General features: G+C 53.1%; 1 protein-coding gene across 2 annotated transcripts in view; it reads right to left on the reverse strand.

Moving 5' to 3' along the window:
* The window catches only part of Galnt2 (polypeptide N-acetylgalactosaminyltransferase 2), a 114,524-nt gene that overhangs the window by 23,105 nt on the left and 66,300 nt on the right, over positions 1 to 25,119 (reverse strand). For both annotated transcript variants that reach the window (XM_055617540.1, XM_055617541.1), the window contains exons 3-5: positions 19,667 to 19,820; positions 321 to 419; positions 104 to 171 (exon numbers count right to left, since the gene is read on the reverse strand). In XM_055617540.1, coding sequence (XP_055473515.1) covers positions 104 to 171; positions 321 to 419; positions 19,667 to 19,820 — 321 coding nt within the window. The remainder of the gene's footprint in view (positions 1 to 103; positions 172 to 320; positions 420 to 19,666; positions 19,821 to 25,119) is intronic.

Below are 25,119 nucleotides of genomic sequence, written 5' to 3' on the forward strand. Positions count from 1 at the left end.
CCCCTCCCCGGGGTCTCTGGAGGACATCTCTCCCACCCTAGGTGCCTGCATTAGTCACTCCACCCAGACACCCCAAACCAGGCCGGCTGACACAGTAACTCACGGTCATTGCTGTAATCGTCCACCAGAATTATCTCCTTGATGAGATGGGGTGGGCTCCTCTTAAGGACGCTGAGGAAAGAGAGGGACAGGGCCTGGTAGGGAGGAGCGCTATCCTGAGCCTCTTCTCTCTTTCGGTCCCCAGCTTTGCCAACAGCTCCTCCGTGCCCATGCTTGGCAGCCCAGGTGCCCCAGATGCCCCCCCCCGGGAGAGGCCTCACCTGACTACCGTCCGCAGCAGGGCCGACCTGGCTTCATTGTGAAATGTGATCACCACGCTGGTGGCTGGCAGGTCCACCCTCCACTGCTTGCGCTGACACCTGAGGAGAAAGAGAGACTGTCCTGTGAACGATGGGCACGACTGATGGCTCAGCCCTGACTGATGAGGAGAGCAGAACGCGCCGCCGAGACCGGAAGACTGTGCTCAGCCTGCCAGCTGTGGCAGGTTCTGGCCCAGACGGACATATGGAAGCAGAGACAGCCAGGGAGCTCTGCAAGCTGTATGAACTGAGAACAGATTTGTACCATGTAAACCACGTGTTCTAAAGCATCGGATTCCTCCCACTTTCAGGAGACACCCCCCAGCCATGCACCTGCCTCAGGTCTCGGCTGACAGATGCCACTGCCTTTCTCTCACCTTGTGTTCTGCCCGTGACAGGCACATGCAGCTTGGGAGACTGGCTCTCTCGGTATCCAGGGACCCCCCTGACTTTAGTCCTTCACGCTGCCTGCCAAGCCTGCTCCCAGTAACTCTGTTCAAGGAACAGGACTGGCAGGTGTGCAGGCACATTAGAACTAACTCAAGCTTAGGGCCTAAGACTCAACGATTACTAACAACTCAGGCCTGCAAAGGGGGCAGGTGGCGCTGGACCTCTTCATTGGATGCTGTGGATGCCTGTCACAGGAGACTCTGAAGGACAGTTGTAAGGACATGCCCCTCTGGGCCCTGGCTGAAGACAAGTGCCACAGCGAGGAGGCTCCAGCCAGCAGAATGCATGTGCACACTCCTTCCAGGCCAGTTCGAGGACGCTGGCACAGAACATGTCTCCACACAAGCCCCTGGGAGCACGAGAGGCTGGGGAGAGGCTTGGGAAACTGTTGGCTGCATGTGAGTGCAACCGGAGTCCTGAGTCCCAGCAGGGTGGGGAGGGCGGACTGAATGGAGCAGGGGGCCTGTAACCAGGCTGGCCCAGTCCCTGTCCCCGCCCTCCACGCCCATGGCATCTCTTTGGGTAGCACAGCCTTCTGTGGCCCCACACACTCGGATGGAGATCGGTGGGAAAGGAGGCACCCTGGAGCTCAGCCACAGCGCAGTGCTCCACTATGCAATGAGGGGCTGTTGGACGCCAGCAGAGGTGTTCAGAGGGCAGGAATAAGACGTGCACTTCCCTAGGACCAACAAATGAGCTCCGAGCCTCGGAGTCGGAGCATAAGCAAGAAACGCAGCGCAATTACAAAGCAATTAGGCTGGAATTGCAGACGGGGCAACTTTGGTTAATTTTAGTCATTATAGTAAGTTCCTTTTAATTAATCACACACACAAAAATCATATAACAGTTGTTTGTGGGGTGTGGGAAACAAATTCTTCAGCTAGCATCTGATCTTGCTGTAGATGGGCCTTCGTGGACAAGCAAGCTGACAAAAATTAGCAGGAAGTTAGATTTAAGAAGAATCTGCAGTTTCAACTGTCAATGAATCTCCATCAAGAGGCCAGTCTGTAGTGCTACAAGAGGGAGGGCTCCGTGCTTTAAGGCATACCACCTCTGCAGCCAGGAGTCCTCACAGTCCGGCGGGAGAGACTGAGCCAGCAGCTCTGGGTTAGAAGGCTCAAAGAGACTTAGCGGGCAGAGAGGGGCAGAATGCAAGAATCATGGACTGGCATCTACCATTCTCAAATCGCCAGTTCTGGGCCCATCCAGTCAAGCCCTGTTCTCCTCCTCCCCTTCTCTGCAGTGAACTCACTCCCACCCCCACCCCCGCCCAGGGCTTCAGGAAGTATCCTGCGCCTCTGGAAGCTTTTCTGGAACAAGCAGGCCACTGCTTCACACCATCTTATTAAAACTCCCCTACATATTCATGAGGCAACAGCTCTCGCTCTTGGCAATCATGAGGCGTCAGTCAGCAGGATCCCGTTCTCAAGGCAGGGAGTAACACGGACAAACTGGAGGATCACACCCCTTAGGTTAGAGTGACTGTGTGCACAAATCCAGATAAGCCTCACACTCAACTGAGGCAGGGCCCCAGGGGAAGCTCTTTAAAAATGGCCCTGGAAGCCTGTCCTGGCTGCCGCAGAGGCAGTGGGAAGCGGGTGCTGGAGGGTGCGTTCTCCCAGCCACGCCGGACTGCACAGCTGACAGCAAGAGAAGGCCGCAGCTGGGTCTCTTCTCCCAGACACACTTGGGGCCCAGCTTACTTGAGGCTCCAAAGACTTGGTACTGACATCACCCTTCTGGACATAAGCTTCCTGCCCTTAATTAAAAGGGCGACTTGACAAGCCAGACACAGATAAAGCACGCACACGCACACACACGTCAAATAGACTCAGCAGGCTGTGTTTACATACATGCGAGCGCGTGCATGTGTGTCTGTGTGTGACCATAATTAAGAGAAAGGTCACGGATCGGGGGGCAGTGGAGGGGCTGGGAAAGCTACATAAATACAATGACAAATATGAAAATTTAAAAGTAAAATTACAAGGTTTTAAAAAAATCTTTAGCTATAGAGAGTTCTGGAAGAATCCTGCTTCTCAAGGACATGGCTCTCACTCTGCACACAGGCTTTTTGCCCTCTCCAACAGCACATCAAAGGCACAGTTGGCTCTCCGAGGCAGAGCAATGCTACCTTCACAGGCTGAGGGATCCTACACGTTGCTGCGCCACGTGCAAAGACTAACACTTGTCCTTGGGACCAGGCCTTGGGACCGTGTGACTTACTGGTCCAGGCATTATCCAGGGTATCCTAAGGGTGAAGCTGAGGGCGCACAGTGAGAAATTAATCAGAACACATCACATGCCTAAGGTGGGGGTCAAGTCCTGGGACAGTAAGGTCAGAAGGGTGATGGCGGCCCCTATGTTACCTTACATGACATCAAGACATTGGTAATGTGGTCAGTTAACTGGCTCACGGGTTCATGTGGGGACAGTAACAGGCAGACTGCCTTCACTCCGTAGACCGTCTCTACAGTCTGCAAGGCTGTCGTTGGGTTCCGAGCTCTCGAAGGCAACAGTTATCCTTCCGTGCCCTTTCCAACCCTCACTGTCAGGGAGGGAACCATCAGCCCAGACCTGGTGCTCAGTCTTTCCTAGGCATGCCTTTAATGAATCACAGACACGAGGCCACACATACACAGTCCTGTATCAATCTACAGGGACACAGAAAACCACTGCTCGCCTGGCCACACTTTGCCACACAACCATGCTCTGTGCAGGCCACACTGGGGAGGAGGCCACAACGGGGGGGGGGGGTCCCTCCAAGGAGCAGAAACACTGTCCCTTCCTCTCCGTTGGAAGAAGGCACAGCTGCAGCCTGCATCCGTGTCACTCCACGCTGTCCACCTGTTGAGGTCACCATCTGGCGGCTGGGTCACTCCCAGCTCTGGTCTCCACTGCAGACCTGAGGTCACATGGCTTTAGTTCTGACTCCCACACGCTGACATGCAAGTGTGTGCCATCATGCCCAGCTCATGTCTTTACTTCTTGAGTGATTCTGGTAACATCATTTTCCTAGAAAATTACCCATTCACGTTTCTCTGCATAGATGCGTGCCTGCTGTTTTCTTGTGATCTTAGCTGCTCTGGGTATCTCTCCACAATACTGTTTAACTACATTCTCTGTTTTTGCTAATGGCTACCTTTGGGACAGATCTTGGAGGTGGAGCTGCACAGTCCTCTGTGTTGTTGCATTTTTCTAGTCCCCCCCCCCTTCTGCTTCAGTGTTAGCCAGCATTCTGCCAACCTGAGTGGGAACAGACCGGGCTGCCCCCTCTAAGGAACAAAGTTGACTTGAATGAATTTAGTCTTCACCTGGAAGCATGGGGAGCTCTGCTCTGTCAGGAGGAATTGGGGGCACCACCCTGGCTCTGTGAAGATGGTGGAGAGCCTTTCCCTCTGTGCTGAGCTGAGGGCTGCTCCTGCAGCCATGCTGGAAAGAGAAGAGGCTGGGAAGCCCGGCTGCCCTTCCCACTTTCCCACTCACCCGACACTTGTACTCATGTGAGCCACACAACACTGCTAACAGTCAAAAGCCCCGAAAACTGGAAGAACTTAAGTGGCCGCTTCAGCAGTCTATCACCTGACACTGCTGTGCTTCTGGCCCAGTCCCCTCAGCCACCTCAGGGGCTGCAATGGCACCTGACACAGTGTTTCCCGGAGTCTGGAACAGCCCATTTACCTGCTGTGTGGCGGCCCTCTTGCCCCGCCAGAGCCGACCACTGACTCGGGGGGCTGGAAACAGGCTCCCCCTCAGGAGTTGGTGCCCAGTATGAGGAGCTGCTGGAAAGCCAAGGACAGCTGAGCACCACACTGCCTGATCTGGTTAGGGATACCAGACTTGTGTGCAGAGCTCAGAAACATGCAGGCGCCTGGCTCTGTCATTTCCCTGACCCAAACAATGCAAAAAGTGCACGCTGGGCCATAACAGCTGTCCCTAGATTCATTTTCTTAAATTACTGTTTCAAATTTTCAGATACAAGTATTTGGGCTCAGCTTGCTTCCTACACTTCCTTCACGAGTCTCCTATGTTCCAAACTAGACAGTTTCATTTCTACTTTCACGTCACACATACATACATGACTTTATCCATCTATATAAGGTCTAGGATCCGCAAATGAGAGAAAACGTGACGTCTGCCCTTTTGAGCTGGCTTAATTCACTCGCCACGATCATACCGAGCTGCTTCCATTTCCCTACAAATGGCATGACTCTGCCCCTTCTTTCTGGTTGAGAACAATCCCAGTTCCTTGCCCTTTCCCATGCTGGCGGCTCGTGGGGGCCTGTGGACCATGGCTGCTATGAACACCAGTGTGCTAGTGTGTGTGTGAGCTTGGCTTGGATGTCCTCTAGGCAAATCCCCAGGAGCTGTGTGGCTACATCGTCCAGATCAGTTTTGGGTGTTTTTGAGAGCTCTTCACACCGACGTCATTTTAAGAAATATGTAGAGATTCGACCCACGGCAGCTGTGTCCCGCCATCCCCGCCTCTGACCACAGCCAGCAGCACGCAGAGCAGACCCAGGCACCATGAGACCTGCGAATGGCCACGCTGGGGACAGTCCCAGCTCATCCTGATCTGGGCAAGGTCTCAAGCTCTTTACTCTGCCCACCGCTAATGGTGGTTGCTATGGAATCACCAAGAAGCCTAGGTGAGCAACTGGATACCTTGTGAATCAGGAATGGAGACAGAAGGGAGAAAACAGCAAAGAGAGCCAAACCAGCTGTTACACAATGTTTGCTTAACCAAAATGCTCTTCTGGGGCCACCACCAGCAGGGGCAGGACACCCAGCCCCCGGCTGGCTCGTAGTCAGCCCTGAGACCTAGCCAGGCAGCCAAACCCTAAACTATTTAATGACCTTTGCAGCCTGCTCTGAAATTAAGCTCCTGAAGGTCTGGCTGTGGCAGGCCTGCCGAGCGCTATCCACCCTGGGACTGTCCATCTCGTATCACCATCACAGCCTAGAACAGCCTTCCTGTGTCCCGCAGGCCTGGCACCACATGTTCATCACCCTAGGACACAAGACGAAGCCTGTCTTAATGGCTGCTCTGCCTCAGAAAGCTTTGTGCCCTCGGGGAAGCTGAGGGTACAAGACAGAAGCCCTCACACACCAGGGCCACCGGCCCGGCTGACACCCTTCAGAAGGACAGCCCTGGAGGTGGTGCCAGCTCATGGAAGAGGCTCTGCACATGTGGAGCCGCATGAGGAGCTTTCTGCAAGCAGAGCTGTGGTGAGGCAGTGGAACTCTTCCGTCAGGGCCACCATCAATCTCTGCGGTCTCCCGTGTTCTAGACACTAAATTTTAGCTGACAACTTAGAGAAAGTAACAGCCTTGGACGGAGCTCTGTGAGGTGCACTCTCGCCACGCACACCTCACCAGCAGCGTGCACTTGCTGGGCTGGGGTATTTCAGAGTCAGAGCAGGAGCCGTGCTCTGCACTCCTTCCTCCTGATGGCACCGCCCTCCCAGGAGCTCAGCCGCAGAGGACCCACAAGCCGTTCCTTCCCTGCATGACCGGACGCCCGCCTCGGTCCTCAGCTGCAGCTACCCTCTCGCTCGTTTCCAGTGTGCTCTCCGCCTCCGGCCTCCACATGGCGAGGCTCCAAGGCAACCTTCCCAGGAACTGCCCTGTTGAGCGGCTTACTTTCTCTCCTGTGCCTATCTCCTCCAGGCCAAATGCCAGAGGCTCCCGGCTGTGGCAGTTTTTCTTCCTACAAGATCATGGGTTCTGCCCAGCAGGTGGTCTGGGAACTGCCTGACCACAGACGCCCTCAACATTCTGTGTTTGGCCTGTTTGGCAAATAGATCAGCTGGCAACTGCAGGCTGTGCTGGCCCCTTTGTCGTCAAAGATGAAGGACAGACAGGCATTTAATCGCTGGGTGTGTGGAGGTGGCTGTGCAGCAGAGGGGTGCTGGGCCCCAGACTGTGGACGGACAGTGTCGCTAACCCATCTCCTCAAGCACCGCTGTGACCTGCTAAGCTCTCTTAACCCAGTTGCAGTGAGTGAAGAGCACGTCTTTTGAGTCTTTGGAAGATCAGCTTCCCTCTCATGACAAAATGGCAAATCACAATGACAGATAAGCGAGACCCGGGCTCTGACATCAACAGCTGCTGTCCTTCAGTCCAGTGCTCATCTCTAGTGCACTGGAGGCCTCTGTGTGTCTACACCCTGTTCCTAAGGACCCTGATCTGGGAGGGTGAGCCAGTGATCAAAGAAAAGTTCCCTTATTCCCGGGTCAAAAGCAGCCACAGCTGAGGTCTTGCCTAAGGACTATAGCAGAAGTCCTGGGGGCTTTGGAGACAGATCAGCATCCAGATCAGAGAAGAGAGCCACTGAAGAAAAGCCTATTTCTGTCCCCTGGTGGCTGGTCTGAAAATAATCATGATGTATGGAGCTGTGGCAATCTTTCTGCGAGCACATGGGAAAAGATGATGAGGCAGGAAACCAAACGCTTGGAAAAACACTGAGGAAGGCTGAAGTGTTCCCAGCCCCAAACAGTCTCAGGTGGCCACTTGAAGATTTCTTCCCTGCAAGGTGACAAAGTGTCTCATTTCCATCAAGTATCCCCATACCATAAATGCCTGCTGCCGGGCCGGCTTCGGGCTTCTCCCGGAAGTATTCAGAAGGGAACAATGACACAGCGCGAACAGTGCACACCCTACGTCACGGAAAGCCACAGCTTCAGTGACTGCCTGTGCACTGTGAACAACGTGTTCCCGTGCAGCTACGGAGCCACCCTCAGGAAAGCAAAGGCTCCCAAGCATTCCAGTGATGTGATGAGCCTTGCACAAACCCACAAAACTGCACAGAGAACCTGGGCCACAACCAGGAAGATGGCTTGGGTAAAGCCACTTACACCAAGCCTGGCAACTGGGGTTCAATTCCTGAGATCCAGACAGTGGAAAGAGAGAACCATCTCCTGCAACTCATCCTCTTGATTTCTATGCATGTACTATCACGGGTGCAGAGCACACACACAAATAAATTCAAAAGATGTAATAAAAATTCAAAGAGGTAATAATAAATAAGCTGGGGCATAAAACAGGAAGAAGCCTAAAACTATCTCACCCCAGTGCAGTTTAAGCTGAGTGTACAAACACTTCAAACAAACATTTTAATTACACATCTACAAGTGTATATGCAGTGCCCTCAGAGGCCAGGAGAGGGCATCACACCCTGGAGCTTTCCTGAGCCACCTGATGCAGATGCCGGGAAATACACCAGGGTCCTCTGCAAGAGACACATGAACTCTTTCCATCCCCAAATAAACATCTCTTAAAGATGGTTACAGGGGCTGAAGAGATGACTCAGTGGTTGAGAGCGCTGGCTGCCTGCCCAGGTGACTGGGGTTCAATTCCCAGCACCCACACGATGGCTCCTAACCCACAACCGAATGTACCTGGATGTCAGGCCTCCAGTGGCTCTCACAGTAGTACAAAGACACAAGCACACAAAACACTCAAGCACACGCAATTTAAAAATAAATAAATAAAATCACAAAAATTAAGGTAATTATAATAATCTATCTAATCCCACATATCAAGCAAAACAAAAAGTGGGTAAGATAGAGAAAAATGTATGTGCTTCTTGTTAAAAACAGGTACAGTGTTTTTTAAGCTTTTTTTTTTTTTAAAAAAGATTTATTTATTTACGATGTATACAGCTCTCATTATAGATGGTTGTGAGCTACCATGTGGTTGCTAGGAATTGAACTCAGGACCTCTGGAAGAGCAGCCAGTGCTCTTAACCTCTGAGCCATCTCTCCAGTCCCCATACAAACAGGCACAGTTTTATTCTTACTGTTAAACCAATACTTTTCTAATTACTACTTTTGCTAAAAATGGCAACTAATTGAGTTACAAGTGAAAAACAAACTTTGTTAACCAACCAGAGGGAACAATAAAGCAGAGCATCCTTAAAAAGGTAACTAACTTTAAGGTCAGAAAAGAGGCTGGGAGCAGATCCATGATGTCCAGAGGAGGGAGGAGGAGGTAGGAGCACGGGAGCCCTGCCCACTTTTCCCCCATGGTGACAGGAACTAGGCCAGCCGGATCCCACTGAGGCCAGCAGCAGCCTCTCCGTGTTCTTGGGTTGGCAGCCTCCAGACCTACGAGCTGAAGAACTTTCACCTTCAGAACTGATTCAGCTGCAGGTTCTCTGTTACAGGAACGGGAAAAGAACCAAGGCACAGAATCAAGGTAAAATGGCACTCTGAAAAGAAAACAACAGAAGACCTCACACAGAGCACGGATAAATGACGGCCCCTGTGGGACAGGCTGCCGAGGCAGAGGGATGGCAAGCTTCGGCTCGGCCTGGCTACCGAATGGGAGCCTCGTGGGCTCTGTTTAAAAATGAAAAGTGAAAACAGAGCTGGGTGTGGCTCAGTGGCCGAGCATGAGCAAACCCTGGCTCAGCCCATACAGAGCAGAAACAAACGAGAACAAAGCAGCCTGTTAGCGCCATGCAGCCCACATCATGTGGCAAAATGAAAATGTCACACAACGGCTACTCTATGTTGATAACGGCACAACCGTGGGTGCACCCTCCCCCACGGCAGATCACAGCACTGCCGTCGCTTCAGCAGAGCCTGGGATGAGGTGGAGGCAGGCCTGGATCAAGGTTTCCGGCACACCCAGGCAGGGTGCTGCAGCAGGGCTCTCGTGCACTCTGAGGCAGGTCTGGGGACTTTAAAACTCGTTAAACCCACCTACAAAGTATGTGAGAAAGACGGCACGGGGGCTGGGAGTAGGGCTCAGTCAGTGAAGCCCTTCCACACCAGCCTGAGAACCCAGGGAAAAAGCCAGGAGCAGGTGATCCCAGCATGGAGGGCAGAGCCGTGGAGCTCGAGAGCCGGCTAGCCTAACCAAATCAATGAGCTGCAGGTTAAGGGAGAGACTCTACCTCGAAAAATAAAGTGGTGAGGCACTAAGGAAGACACCCTACCTCTGGCCGATCTAAGTTGAACACGGGTATGTACACACACACACACATGAAGTGAGGGACATGAGGACATGGCCCTGCAGGCAGCCATGTTCACACTGCCCCACCCCCCCTCACTCGGCTTACTCAGATTCCTGATTCCCAGTGGTCTCACCAACACAGTAACAGGTGTGCCGACCCTGTAAGCCTGCTGTAGGAACCAAGTGTGATGCCTGCTTCACGAAACATCTGGAGCAAAACCCCCGGCTACAGAGCCAGGGATGACAACGCCAAGACCACCAGGACCAGACAAGAAAAAACATCATGAGGCTATAACATCCAACTCCCGAGTGATAAAGGTGGGGAGGGAAAATACCAACAACTTCAGTTTAAACTAACAGTAAGAAAAAAACAAAAACAAAAACAAAAAAAACCATCCAATTGTGAAACTGCTGTGTGCAGTGTATGCTAAACACACACTGGATTTAAAAAAAACAAAAAACAAAAAGCCCCTCAGAACTCCAGACAAGTGGGAAATAAGATATTTTGGTTATTTTAAAGTAGGCTTAAAAATAACTGCAATGATAACACTGATTTCCTAACACAAGAACACAGGGCTGCAGCTAAACCCCAAGCCAGCACTCAGAGGCTGGCACAGCCCAGTGCGCTGTTACAGAGCTGCCCAAAAAGAAGTGGGCAAACATGGATTCACCCCAAATGTGGCCCTGAGGGAAGAGCAAATGCAGCTGGAGAACCAGCGATCTTGGGTAACAGGGCTGTGGGCTGCTTCTTGGAGGTGACACAACTCAAGAGGTCTCCGCCCCTCAACTAACTGCGCATGTACCCTGGCAAGCTGCCCCCTCTCACCCAATACTGAAAGCCTTATGAGGGTAGTGATGGCTGCTTCGATGTCAAGGTAACAACACCATGTGAGGACCAGGGGGCAGCTCTGCAGAGGGACACACACAACACAGAGTCTACACAGAGGCCACTGAGAAAGTGGGCAAATGCCAGAGGAATAGGAGCTTGGTTCTCAAGAGCGAGAGAGAGTAGGAGGAAGATGGAGGCTTCACCACAACTGGGGAGCATAGTGCAAGCATGCACAGCACCGTCAGGAGGACTTACAATCTGCTGGGAAGACACTCTCCTGAGCTATTCCTGTAAAACAAAAGGTCACCAAATGCCAGCATCCGTGGGCGACCTCTTAGGAGCCAACAAAGGATTAGCATGATTAAAGCAGCCACAGGTACAGCTGAGGGTCACAGATGGCATTTAACAAACAAGTCCTTTTGCAAAGAATCCTTTCTTAGGCACCGAAAGAGACGTGTGCCTCTGCCCTGCATTCATTTCACAAAGTTTATCACAACCACTAGTGGAAGGAGAAAGGAGGCAAGGGCACTGGCCCCAGAAAGTCTCACTTAGGAGCCTAACTCAGAACTCAGAGTCACTGAGAGTGTAGGCCCCATGCAGAATGAGTGCTGGGACCCTGTCAGAACCAAGCAGCTTGCTGCCCTTCCACATTCCATCTTCCTGGTTCACCCCCACGAGCTACTTACATGAGCACGAGCTGGCGGCACAGAAGATGGAAGCTACAGCTGCAAAACCCCAGGAATGCTCCCCAACTGAGGCGCAGAGGCAGATGGGCACTGGGCGCCCCTCGCAATGAGCAACAGCAGGATGGGGACAGAGGGACATCCTTAAGAGCTGTGTGTGCTCTTTAGCTTTCTGATGTGGTTTCCTTTTTGCTTTTTAAAAACACAACAGATGTACCTACTTAAAAAATACACTCTCAAAATAATAACTTAAAAAGCGGTCTAAGAAGCCAGAGGTATTTAAAGAAAGGAGGACAAGGGGAGGTTGCAAGGCTCTTCCTATCGGCGGAGAGAAGGCCACCGGCGGTGGGGCCGCCATTGTGCTTGCCACCAATACTGTCGCTGCCGTCATCTTACTGATTTCCATGGCCTAGCAGCACTAAAGTCAAGCACGAGACAAGTAGGAAGCCCTCGGCTGAAGGCAAGGAGCCTCTGCCTGAGGACACCACTGTGTGCAGGCCTCCAGGGGGCATGCCGTGACAGAGAAACCAGAGTCCTGGGTGGCTGCGGCACTTTGATGGCAGCCGGCTCCCGAGCTCCCAGCCACAGAAACAGCCAAAGCACAGGCTTCCCAGAGGCTGCAGGCGCCTGCGAGGTGATACTGGCTGTTCTGTGTGAAGCAGCGAGATCCGTCCTCACACACGGTTCCCCCTTCTCGTTAGATAGGGCCCACAGTTTCCCACTGCGACCACAGCACGACAGGGAAAACAAGCCTCGACGGGCAACTCTTCATCACATTGCATAGCAGATTTTGATCCACGCCAAATTCACCAGCAGGGCCTACAGTGCTGGTGAAAGCCCTTCATATGAAAGCGCAAGCCCAGGCACCGTTGCTCTTACCGGACAGTAAGAGGACCTTTGACCCCTCGACCTTCTGCTTCCCTCTCCTAGAGCACACAGCACCCAGGGTGCCAACCTGGGAGCAGAAACCAGCCCCTCTCCAGACAACAGACCCACAGGCCCTGATCTGTGGTCCTCTGGAATGGAAAGACACACTTCAAGACACACTTCTAACTCCTGGTGAGCACCGCATTCTGTGACTATGGCATGAATGCGCCTAGATGGGCAGGACAAGCCGATGTCCAAACAGTGTGCCTCTGGAACTCCCTTCCCTATATAAGTGCCCAGGCGCGCACACACGTTCATCCACACAGTACACACGTGCACACGGAATGGGCTCTCACACTCCGGCCATGCTGTACAGGTCTGAACATCTACTCCTTTAGACTGAAGTGGGCTCTGGGCAGCCATAGACTGTGGGAGCGTAGAGCACCTGATGCAGAAAGGCCCTCGAGTCACTGTCGCCCTCCTACGCCACAAATGAGCGGGGCCTGGTGCTGTTTCCTAAGCCTTGATTCTCAGGAGGCTGAAGCAGAAGGAGGCCAAGTTTAAGGTTCACCTGGCCTACAGGTGAGTTCAAAGTCGGCTGAAGCCAGCTGGTGAGACCCTGTCTCAAAATACAAGGTGAACAGAGGGCTGGAGACACACCCTAGGGAGGTGCTTGCCTTGACCGTGTGAGGCCCAGGTTCAATTCCAGTACTGCAAACAAACACATCCATCAGGTCTCCTCGGGCGGTGAAGCGAAGGCTTTAAGTGAGCAGCTGACGGAGGAGCTTGCACTGACCTGCTTCGGCAAGCCATCCCACCGCGTCTGATTTTCCTGCTCTGATTCCCTCAGCAGTAGGCAGGGTCACAGCTTCAAAGGTGTTTCCTCAGATGGCTTTTCTGCTGATCTGCTGCAGAATGGCCCACATACTAACGAAGGGAGCCAGCCTATTCAGGGTCAGTCCTCGAGGTTGGCCACATCAGTCAAGTACAAAGCTTCCCAGGGCACAGCTTGGTCTACTCAAACTGATTCACACCAGCCGCTGGTCACAGGCCAGCAATGACTGACACCTGCACTGTAGCCAGGGGCTCACAAGCCTTTTCATATTTTCACAGATGTCTGAGCTTACTGACAGCTAAGAGACAGTCATAGCTATACTGAGACTGCTTTGCAGATAAAAACCCAGGGTCAGAGGTCATCTCCACCTCGGTCTGACAGTAACAACTGACAGAGCTACTAACAAAAGCCACATCGCCCATTTCTGTGTCAATGACACTTCTGTTTACTCATGTACCCTGTTTACACTGCTGCTCAGGATGAAATGCAGGAACCGTTCATTTTAGACTGAATTAGGACTTTAAACCAAACACTCAGGTGCTCCTCTGCATTCAGCGACAATAAAGTTCTTTGCTCTGGACAAAACTACTCACGGAAAGCAGAAAGGTAGGGATGAGATGCATCAAACGCCTTGAGAGTTCTGAAAGCTGGCACGCAGCCAGGTGCACCAAGAGGGTGGGGCCGGCACTCCTGCTGCCCTCCCCTCCCCTGCCAGGCCAAAATACCCAACAGGACAGGAGGCCAACCCTGGGCTGGGGAGGCCAGACCCAGGTCAGGACTGACAACAATGGCATGGGATTAGGGTGGGATCCTAGCTGCTTCCTAGAGGAGAAAGACATTGAACCTTCCAGACATGCCCCCACCCAATCCACTGGAAACCCAGCCTGAGGTTCAGTTCTGCATGGCACAAAAATGACCTGCCTATCTTATCTGCAAAGTGTGTCTTCCTTGGAGATGGAAACACCAGCTATAGCCTTCAAATACCTCTGTACCTCTTCACCACCAGAACACGGCAATTCTACGTATTCTCCGTCTACAGACTTAATACTGACACGCAGGAGTCACTGAGCAGGAGCAGGCTACATGGAGACAGAGCAGTAAAAACAAGAATAGAAGAAGGCAGAGGGCCAGTGGAAATACCCAACAAGAATGTGACCAGATCTCGGAGCGAGAGGAGGGGCACGCAAGGATGGCAGAAGGGAGCTACGGGGGCTCCAACCCCAACAGGCTCAAGTCCCAGAAAGCAAAGTTGGCAAGTTCTTACACATTCCTAAAAAGGGAACGCAGACACATATCTTAAAGTGCAACTGTAATCAGACAGACTGCCGCTCAGAGAACAAGTCACAGTTAATCTTCTGCAGAAGCAGAGAGTGACCGAAGGGCAAATAAAGACACAGAAGCACCCGCATCCAAGAAGGCAGCCCTCTCAGATGGGAGAGGGACATCTCAAAAATGAAAGTGAAACACATGCCTTCAGACAACAGGATCTACTGCCTGTGAGTTGGTACCAGAGGAGCCACTGTGAAATGCTTATGGGACAAGGATGGACAACGGTCCCAGGCAGGAAGGGGAAGTACAGGAATGAAGATGGGAACACAGATAACTGGATGACTATGAACGGTATTTACTGAAGCTGAGGACACTCAAGGTGTCCTGAGCAGTGTTCTCTCTCTCTCTCTCTGTGTGTGTGTGTGTGTGTGTGTGTGTGTGTGTGTGTGTGTGTGTGTGAGAGAGAGAGAGAGAGAGAGAGACTGTGCACAGAGAACAAGAGGGTAGGGGGGTATGCTGCTCAAAAATGTTCACTCATCTTGGACTCTAGTTTATCACAGTTGAAACTTTAGCTGACAAAAGAAACACCTAGAAGCAGAACAAGAGAAAGGATACCACAGGCAGGACTTGGAACCCAGTGAGATACTGGCCTTGAACTCAGTTCTCCAGAGCACATATCAAACACACATGTCCTGCCATAAGACGAAGCTTGTCAGAGCTTGGAAAGTGAACTAAAGGCTACCTTATACACTTCACATAGAAGGTTCAAGGATCTGTACAGGAAGCAGAGCCAATGATGGAGATTTCACACAAGTGTGACCAACGGGAAGAAGAAAAGCTGAGCAGCAAATCTCAGACAAAAAGCTCGGGATCCAGGTAAGTGTCCAGTGCTGGTCAGCCTTACCAGGTGACAGCTGCTCAGCCATGGGCTGTTTCACCAGGCTGCAGAACCACGGTGGGGTGAGAGATGTGCCTGCTGCTATCATGAAGGGCCAGGACCAATGAAGAAAGGACCAAAGACTAAGAAATGGAATGGGCATTACTGACGTACATCACGTACTTCTACCCAGCCTAACAGGTGGAGAAACTGAGCCCCAGCTGCAGCTGTGCATGTGGGGTATGCTTGCCGATAAATGTGGCGGGCACTGCCTCCCTCCAGGCCTTCAGGAAGCTGGCACAGTCAAACTGAAAGGGTCCAAAGGGAAGGGGGCTTGTACAGGAAGAGAACAGTCTGCGCTGAACCATGAAGGGAACCGAAAGGGAGAACACACTGATGGATGGCAGGTCCTTCCCCTCTGGACTAGAGCCAAAATGGACAAGGAAAGCCAGCCCTCCTCCAGCTTCTCAGGACCCTGCCATCTGAGCCACAGAAGGCAGCTTCCCTTGCAAGCTGGCAATACTCAGTGCTTTCTGATTTTACGGACATGCAGGTCACATGCCTAAAGCTAGGGCCATAAAAGACGCTAGAGCAGGCCAGCAAGGCAGCTGAGTCCAGCAGCCAAGCTCTGAGAGGGCAGCAGCGCAGCTGAGAACTCAAACTTTTAAGGGTGTTGGGGTTAGCCCTGGCATGGTGTTTGTGGTCTTATAAGTGACTTCATAATCCTCTGGCCTCCCAGGGACAAGCACTACTGAGATTCAAGATGGTACCCTGACGGTCTCAGCTGCCTGCCCTGGCCAAGACACACTCCTGCCGGTGGCATTTGTCAGCTGCCCACTACATGACAAAAGAGCCACAGAAGTAAACCCAAAGGAGGAAAGGTTTCTTTCGGGCCCTAGTTTTAGAAGCTCCAGCCCCTGGCCACCTGGCCTACCCCTGAGGGTCTGTGGTAAGGCAGAACGGGCAAAGCTGTTCTGCTTACCTTACAGCTGTCCGGAAGCACGGGGCACAGAAGGGAAGAGAATTGAGGCAACTCAGTCCCCAGGGCCTCACTTCCTTCAACCAAGCCCCACTTGGTAGGTTCTGTTCCCTCCCAGCAGCCCATTCAACACCCCGACAACATCAGAGTCCTCGTGACCCAGCCACTTCCCTGTGTCTCCACCCATCAGCCACACCTTACACATGCCTACTCCAAACCGCTCCGAGGAGGGAGACAGGAAAGCCACCAGGGGGTTCGCCCACCAGGACCATCTCCAGTCTGCCGGCCAGGTGAGCCCCAGGTCAGGGCTTTGGGGAACACAGGGTGAAGTCCCAGACCTACCTACCTCAGACCAGTGTACCCTGATGGAGAGAAACAATGCACATGGGACAGAGAAGGCCTGCCCTGTGCTTCAGCCACACTCACACTCCCTCCCCGGAGGGCATGGCCTCCAAGGCTGGCTGCCCGGCGACATGGGGACACACACAGGTGCTTCCCACCCCAGGCGACGCCTCCCCAGCTGACAGATGTTAGGCCAGCAATACACACTCATAAGCTGTGGCAGTCCCAACGGCCCTCCGTTTCCTCAGCCGCGCTAGGGGCTGGCTGCCCTCACCCAGGAAAGCCGCAAAGTCCCACAGTGACCATCCTGCGAGGGCCTCCCTCTGTGCTGGCAGGCTCCTGTGCAGGCCCTCGCTCGGCACTGGCAGTGTGTAACCTCCAGAACAACAGCAGAGTTTGGGCTAGACCAGCTCACAGTTCCAGTCATGGCCAGACCCTCTCAGAACACGGCCAACACTGATGGCCAGAGAGTAAACACACTCAGAACACCAGCACCCAACCAACCTACATCTTCTGGAGACTGGTGGCATCCTCAAGAGTGTAAGAGCCTCAAAGACTGCAAGTGTGACCTGTTTACAGCCAGACCTTCTGGCCGCTGGTTACAACCGAACTCTTGAAATACCAGTGTAACCACACTGCAACCTGAGCATGCTGGACAGCCAGGTCTGTGGGCAGGTGCTCCTCTGGGGACACACAGGACACCCTCATCTCAGGACCAACTTTCACAGTGCGACATGCAAGCACACTTCAAAGTCCCATTTGAAATTCAAGATAAAAAGAAGCGGGTGCAACTTTGAAACTGACGTAGTGCTGGAAGGCTGAGGGAGTCTGCACCAGACAACTTTCAGATGTATGGGATTTAGTGGTCAATACGGGGATGGGGAGGGGTGCCTGGCCAGCAAGGAAAAGAACCCCCTGACAAGGTGTTTCCATGCAGGTTTGCTGGCTTCCCAACAGAAACAACCTTAAAGTGAATCATCTTGGGCTCCTGAGGGAGAGGAGACACCCCCAAGCTTCCCATCCTGCTTAAAGCTGACTGCTGTCTTCACAGAAGCCCCTCGAGCAAAGACACCTGCCTGGCATCAGTGACACCCCATTGCTGAGGGATGTCATGAAGGCTCAGGGACCCACAGACACAGTAACCCCTGAGTCATTCAGGACATGACACCTCCCCCATGGCTGACCCCTGCCCCAAAGCGGCCTTCCCTGCTGTATGCTTCTCTCACACGGGCCTTCCTGTGGTCAAGGCGGGCACTCAGGATGGCCTCTCTGGGCTGACAGATGGCCAGCCACCTTCCAGCACGTCCTCCGTGTGGCGACCATCTCCCGCTCAGTCTCTCTCAGTCCTCCCCCTCTGCTTTGTCCCTCTGTCCTCTCACTGAATCAGGACCCCATTCTCACAACTTACTTCACCTTAACTGCATCTAATAAAGAACCTATGTCCAAACACAGACACTTTGGAAGGTTGGGACCTCAACATGTCGGTGCACCCATAAAGACCCAGCTTCCATGGCTGCTGCCAGAGGGAGAGGAGCCTTCTAATGGGGTCCCGTGAGGCCAAAGGCTCACAGAAAACCACTGTCTTGTCACTCTGCAGGGGACAGAAGCCACAGACAAAGCACTGAATGGGCCTGGGGCATCAACCAGGTGGACCAGGCGGACAAGGTTCTGGGGACCTCATCCTGAATCCGCTTTCACCGCTCCACTTCCAGCTCCGCGGTCACAGAAGGCTGGTTTCTGCCGTACATGTCTTCAGGGTTAGACGCCAGACCCTCACAGGAAAGAGATCTCAGGGGACCAAGGAAAAAGTTCTCCACTGATGCTGAGAGAGGGGCTCCTGGGGCCAACGAGGACAGCAGCCAACTCTCCCTTCCAGAAGCCTGTCAGGGTCTGCACAGGATTTAATTTACCCGATCCAACCAATGGGAAGGCCCCAGCGGATCATTAACACAGGCAAAGGAGGCCATCACAGGCCGGGCAGAAACCAACCCATCCTGGGAGGGATAATCAAAGATCGGTTTGGACAAATAATCGTTCCAGAAATATTGGAAGATAATGTGTCTGTAGGGACAGAGGGAATCTGAGAAGCACACAATGGTGGTGGCCGCTCAGACCCCATTCCCAGGCCGACAAGCCCCGAATCACACCTTCTCCTGCTCAAAAGTGAGAAACCAGCTCAGCACCAGCTGGTGAACACAAAGCTCCACAGTCACACGGAGATCGAGCTTCAGTCAGCTCAGGTGGCCGGGGATGTTTTTACCGTGACTCCTCCGAGCCCTGTTCCCAGGCTGAAACCCTGTATCAGTTATTTCCCTCACTCTGTGGCAACGGCTCTGATGACATGAGGAAAGAAGGGGTATCTGGCTCACAGTGCACTTTAGCGTGGTGGGAAGGCACACGCCAGAAACGTGAGGCAGGTCACATGACGTCTGCCAGGAAAGCCCAATGTGGTGCTCGGCCTGCGCTCTCTGGGACTCAGCCGGGGACCCCAGCTCGCAGTTCCAGTCTGCCTACATTTGAGCTGAGCCCGCCTCAATGCACCTAATCTAGAAAGCCCCTTGCAAACATGGCCACAGCTTGTATCCTAGGTGACTACAATCACTGGCCTTCCCAGCCTGTGTCAGTAGCTCCTAGCCCAGTGCCTCTGTTTTCCCCTCTGGGACATGAAGAAAATTATGGGGAGATGAGCAAGGCTATGAGTACCACTTTCCTTGTAAATGGTGGCAGAATAATCGCCGGTGTGTAAGGATGCCACACGCCGAGTTTGGTGGAGTCAGGGCACCACCCGACCAAGTCCTGGAAAGCAGAGGAGCACACGGATGGCCCTTCTCCATGACACCAGGAGTGAAGCACTCTCCGCTGCCCGCCCGCCTCCTGGCTCCCCTCAACTCTGATATGAAGTTAGTGAAGAGCTCCTCTGGTTTTCCAGAAGGTTCCAACTACAGCTGCCCACTAACCAGAAGTTCAGGCTTTCCCTCTTCCTGGATTGTGAACAGTGTTTCATGAGTGCAGCCTCCAACACTAAGAGACCAGAAAGTCTGAGGCCAACACAGCTTGCTCCTGACTCTTCTGCTGGCCAGCAGTCCGCTGCCTCTGCAAACCACCAAGGGGCGTGAGCCTCATACTTCAGGGCCCTTCCTGCTTCGGCAACACCACACGGGTGAAGCGCCAGTGCGACAGGGCTCTCCAGCTCTGGCCCCGTGCGCGGAGGGACTTACTGGTCATGCCGGGTGTCAGGGATGCTCCTGTCCATCCTTAGCTTGTCACTCTCCACCTGGTTGAACTTGTTGCGTGCATAGGGGTCCTGCCCAGAGCGAACCATTGTCCCACCAATGTACGCCTCCTGGTTGAAGTCTGGCCAACGGACTTTCCCTGGAAAAGCAGAACAGAGGTGGTGGGACAAGTGGATACAAGACCAGAGCTTTGTCAGAGATGGGAATAAGCGTTAAGTCATAAAACAGGGGCCTGAGCTTGTTTATAAGATGGCAATTTTAATCAGAGAAGTAGCTGAAGACAGCCCTGAGCACTGTCCTATGGGAAGCTGAGACTCTGTAGCCCGAAAGGCCTGGAGCTCAGGCTTCAGCCAAAGCTTCCCAAGACAGAGCCGGCAACTCTGGCACTGGTTCTCTCTGTGAAGGGGATGGACTTTGTTCACCTTCCCAAGCATTTCAGTCATGTCCCCAAAGCATCCCAGACCAGCAAAGGAGACAATGTGTGTAAGTTAATAAACTACTCGACTGTGCAACCTGGCACCTCAAGAATAAATGTTTAGACTGTGTGGGTTGGAGGAGGGCCACCCTGACATGGTACTGAAAGTGCTCAGCAGCGGAGGCAAGTCGAGGCACGTGGGCTACCTCCAGGAGAAGGGCAGCGGCTAGGATGGCAGGAGGGAAGGAACTGTCAGTGTCTCATATCCTTTTCTTGTGGGCGGCTGGTTTTAAAGACAGTCTCTCAAACTCACCAGGTGGGTAGGGGTGAGCTAGCCTCCCGACCCTCCTGCCACCATGGCCAGCTCTGCGTCTGTTCTCTCCCTTGAATCATCCATCACACTCCCTCCTCCCTCCCTGCGATAAGGGTCCTAAGCCGCTGAACACCACTGAGCTCTGGGTGTTGTGCTCACTCCTACAACACCCCGCACATACACACCTAAATACACTTCTCAGAATCCTGCTACGGTCAGCAGATTCACTCACATAGGAGACAGACACATTCCCACTGTACAGCAAACGCCACCCCGTAAGAAAGGGTGTGTCCCCAGCCTCCTGTGGGGCCTCCTCTAGGCAGCTGTTAGAACGCCTGGCCCTGCAGAGAGGTGCAGAGTGTGGCTGTGAGAGACACCGATGGGCAGACAGGACCCAGCACTCCTCACACATGTCTTCTCCTGGGGAAGAGGTTCAGAAGAGCCTGTCCCTCTCCCAGACATTCATTAGTCTTGTGTCAACCCCTTCCTGTTGGCACTCTCCCTGTAGTGGAGACTCTCATGCCCTCTCTGGGAGTGACACGTGGTCATGGAGAGGGTTTTATGTGGTATGTCAGGCCATGAAACTGTAGGGCAACTCACACCCTTACCCATGTCTCTGAGGCACTGGTCATATGCTGGCATCATGCCAGACCCATAGACACAGAAGAACAAAGGCAGACTCTGGCCTGGCCTCACTGAAGCAGTCATGTTCTGAGGATGAGGGAGACAGACCAGGAAACTGAATCTAAGCCTGGGGAACAGAAGGCCCCACAGAAGGCCCGTCTGAGCTGAGGTCAAGAGCCCCTGCGATACCTCAGCGGCCGCCACTACTCTTCAGCACTCCTCCCTCTGACCATGACCCTCCCAGGACACGCAGCCACTTCCTTCCAGAAAGTATGGTAGGATGTGAGGAAGCCGAGGGGGCTGCAGAGAGAGGTTCGGCTGTGGCGTATGGCACATCACCACTCAGAAGTCAGGAGACATTCATACAAACAGCTAGAGCCTCACAGCGTAACAGTCATCCGCAGAAGAGGGGAGGCACAGCCTCTGTTCTCATGTGGGTGTGACATAAAATTGGCTTTATCATATAATGATGGTTCGAAACCCGTAATCTGAAAAGCACCGGGCTCAGGAAACCATAGGGATCGGTGTGTGTCATGCAGAATTGTCAGGTTGGAGACTCCTAGGACAGTGACAGGAAAAAGCAGAGGGGGAAGCTCAGGGAACACGCTCCGACTCATCCCAGCCTAGCCTGTGCCCTCTAAGTGGGGCCCACGCAGACAGGCAGGCAGCCAGCTGCAGAGAGCTGAGAACTAGGCAGCACAGGCCACAAAACAATGAGCTGAAAACCAAGTCACAGGCCATCTGCACTTCTAACATCTTAAAATGTTATGTTTTGGGAAAGCACAAGTTTCATGAAAAAAAAAAATACATCAATCCTGTGATAGGCTGAGAAAGAGGATCAAGGAAAAGGCTCCAGTCACTAATCAGAGCTCCTGCCCAACCCCCACCTGGGGGCAATGGCTAAGCCTGAGGTAAGATTTCACAAGAGGAAAATAAAGTGTGCACTCAGACGGCCTGAGAACCACAGGCACACCCCCCGAGCCTGTGCGGAGCAGATGCCCGTTGCCAGCACTGTGAACACACTCCAGCAGGTCCGCTTGAGGACTGGACGCCTCGCAGGCATGGCCTTCAAGCTGAGCTGTGCGCTGCTGTGCCTGCTGGGACCCGCCATAAAAATGAGGTGCCACAGGGACCCACAGGCAGTGTCGTCTCAGACCACACTGCCTGGCGGGAGCAGAAGAGCTGGCACGTCCTCACCCACACCTCAGGCAGGCCTACAGGGCTCCCTGCCTCTCCTGAAATCACATACAACCAGCCGAAGGCCACCTCCAAGACCATGTCCTCCAAGGAGTGCTGGCCCAACGGTTCCCATTCACGCTGGTATTACTCCCATCTTCATGTCCCCGTAAGACAGGATCCCAAATTCCTTGGTCGTAGCCCTGGCCACCTGCTGGCTCTTACTCTCACGTCCTAGATACCCAGCATGCCACAAACCCTTGCCGACCCCTGATTTACCACTGTGGGCTCACCCTGGACCAAGCAGCCTGAAGCTAAGATAAAGCTGGCCAGATCCTGGCCTGACTTGGAAGAGCACAGCTTCACACTGGTGCTCTCTCTACTGCTGCAGCACACCAGGAAAGGAGGCTGAGGCAGCCAGAAACAGGAAGCCTATAACCAAAGCCAAGGCTCTTCCTACACAGCCCTTGAAGGCAGCCCCTCCAATGCCATCCCCAAGGACCTGAAATGGACCTGATGGCCTTCCTAGCCTGTCACCCACTGCTGTCCTGTCTCTGATGGCTAGTGGAGGCAAGCTAGAGGAAGCGCTGGATGAACAGTAAGAGGATGTAGGAATACCTCTTGCCCATCATTCCAAGGCCACAGCCCGAAGCATGAACATAAGACCTCAGTGGGGAAAGGGTGCGCCTGGGTCACCACTGCCCCTGGGAGAGCAGGGACGAGCCCTCATGGGCCCTGCAGAGGTGACCCTAGGGAGGTGCTGGCAAGATGGCACCCCCACCTGTCTTCTGGGCCATTCTCTACTGTCCTGACCCAGCCGCTACCTACAGGCGATGCCACCCTCAGGCTCCTGTGCCTTCCTCCACTCTTTCCCCACAGAAGATGGCCTTATAAGCTTCCTGACACCCAGACTGCGGCAGGTCTGCCCTGAATGCCTAGCAACTCAACACCCTAGCTGGACATGGCTGGGCTCCGGAGAGGCTCCTCCATCCCGGATCACCCTGTGAGGTTCACGCGTCACGCCTCTGGCTGCAACCTTGCATTCCCACCTCAGGTCCACGGCTCCCCACACGGCTCCCACATGCCTCCTTGGGCAGGAGGAGCTGCTGACCGCACCTGCAGGCCCGCTACACAGACAAGTGGAGGACTAGGAGGCTCCCGCCCGGCTTGGGTGCCAGGACAGAGGGCTTCTCGGGGGCAGAGGAAAGTTAATGCCAAGTCTCTAATAATTCATCTATAAATGAAAAGAGCATATGCTTTTCAATCAGCATGCCCCAGCCTTTACAAGACTCTTATCGACACATTTTAACTTAACATATCATAGATTTCTTTCTTAAAATTTTTGTTTTTATCAAGGCCCACCTTGAAAGAACAACCGCAGCAATTGTTTTCACAGAACTGACATGGCCAGGGGCACATTTGAACCCAGGCACTGAGAGACGCATGCACATGGTCTTTAGAGGCTTTGGGGTGCAAGGGCAGCATGCCTCTGAGGATGGGTACATCTGTCACCATGGGTGTCTGGGGAGACAGGAGTCTCCCAAGAGACTCCGCGTTCTCCGCGAGTGAGAGGCTCCGAGTTCTGCACTGATGTGGATGCCCCAGCAGAAGCCAGCTCCCTGAATAGAATGCCAGGTGGAATAGGACTACCTTCTCCTGCGACAGCCTGGGGAGAGGAGTGAGCAGAGGCCTGAACTCCAGGGCTGACCTCAAACTGAACCTAATCTTCCTCTGTTTGAAGGAGAAACTTCCTGATGTCCATGCTGCAGCGAATGCCCAGCAAGGAAGAGAAGAAGGCCAAGACTGCGATGGCGTCAGACAAGCCTGCTTCCCCAACAAGGGGTGCAAATGTTGCTTGGTATCTGGTATGGCAGGAATTCTCCACTGTGAGAAACTTCTCTTGAAAGAAAGCATTCTAAACAACTCATTATTAAGGATAAAAAAAAAAAAAAAAAAAAAAAAAAAAAGCAGGAAATTCAAAGCAATGAAAGGCAATTTATCAATAAATCTAAGGAATTGCCTGATGTTGCGGGGGAGACAATTTGTTTAGAGTATCGACGCTATCGCTTTAGCAGTTTCACAGCAATGAGCAGCTGCTCTGCATTCATGAGGTTTGCCAGTTCCAGAGCTTCGTGAATGAATCCTCAAGGAGGAATTGTGCAGGTTCCTTTGTTTGCACGCTCGCTTTGGGAATAGGGTCATCTATGTAGCCCAGGCTAGCCTACAGTCCATTTTCCCTCCTCACCCTCTGCAGAAGCAGCACAGTTTGCTGTAGGAGCTCACCCATGCTGCCTCCACCGGCTTCAGTCATCACCGCCCAGAGTGATGCTAACCCACCAGGATCTCCTGCTCGCGGAGGAGAGCCCTTTGGAGTGTGTCAAAGCACAGAGGATGCCTTCCTACGGGCGCCCCACTTCTGCAGGAGTGCGGACCGTGGCCACTCCCAGCGTGCCATTCTGTGCCCATTCCCAGCGTGCAAGTGGGTTCTGGGAGCTCGGTGGCTCCTCAGTTCTGTGACGGGCACCTCGTAACTGTGGGCAGTAAGTGAAAGGAACTGGCTGGTGGATAACAGAAAACAAAACTATATAAGAACATTTCCATAAACAGATGCAAAAATCTTCAACAAAATTCTACCAATTCAAATCCAGGAATGTACACAAAGTGGTTGTCTAGACAAATAAGCATCAACGAAGCACTTGTGACCATATCAAACAATGTACACAGGCCCCTGACAGAACCCAACACTCCCTTGGGGCAGAGACTCAGCAAACTAAGCTGACAAAGAGTGTCTGAGCTACATCTGCAGTTCAAACAGGAGAATTCAACTGCTACTGATGAGAAACAAGGTAAGAGGTCCATCCCTCCCACACTGGATCGAGAGTCCTAGTTAATGTGATAAGGAAAGGGAAC

Source organism: Psammomys obesus, unplaced genomic scaffold (genome assembly GCF_907164565.1).
Source record: "Psammomys obesus unplaced genomic scaffold, mPsaObe1.curated_primary_1811, whole genome shotgun sequence".
Taxonomy (NCBI): domain Eukaryota; kingdom Metazoa; phylum Chordata; class Mammalia; order Rodentia; family Muridae; genus Psammomys; species Psammomys obesus.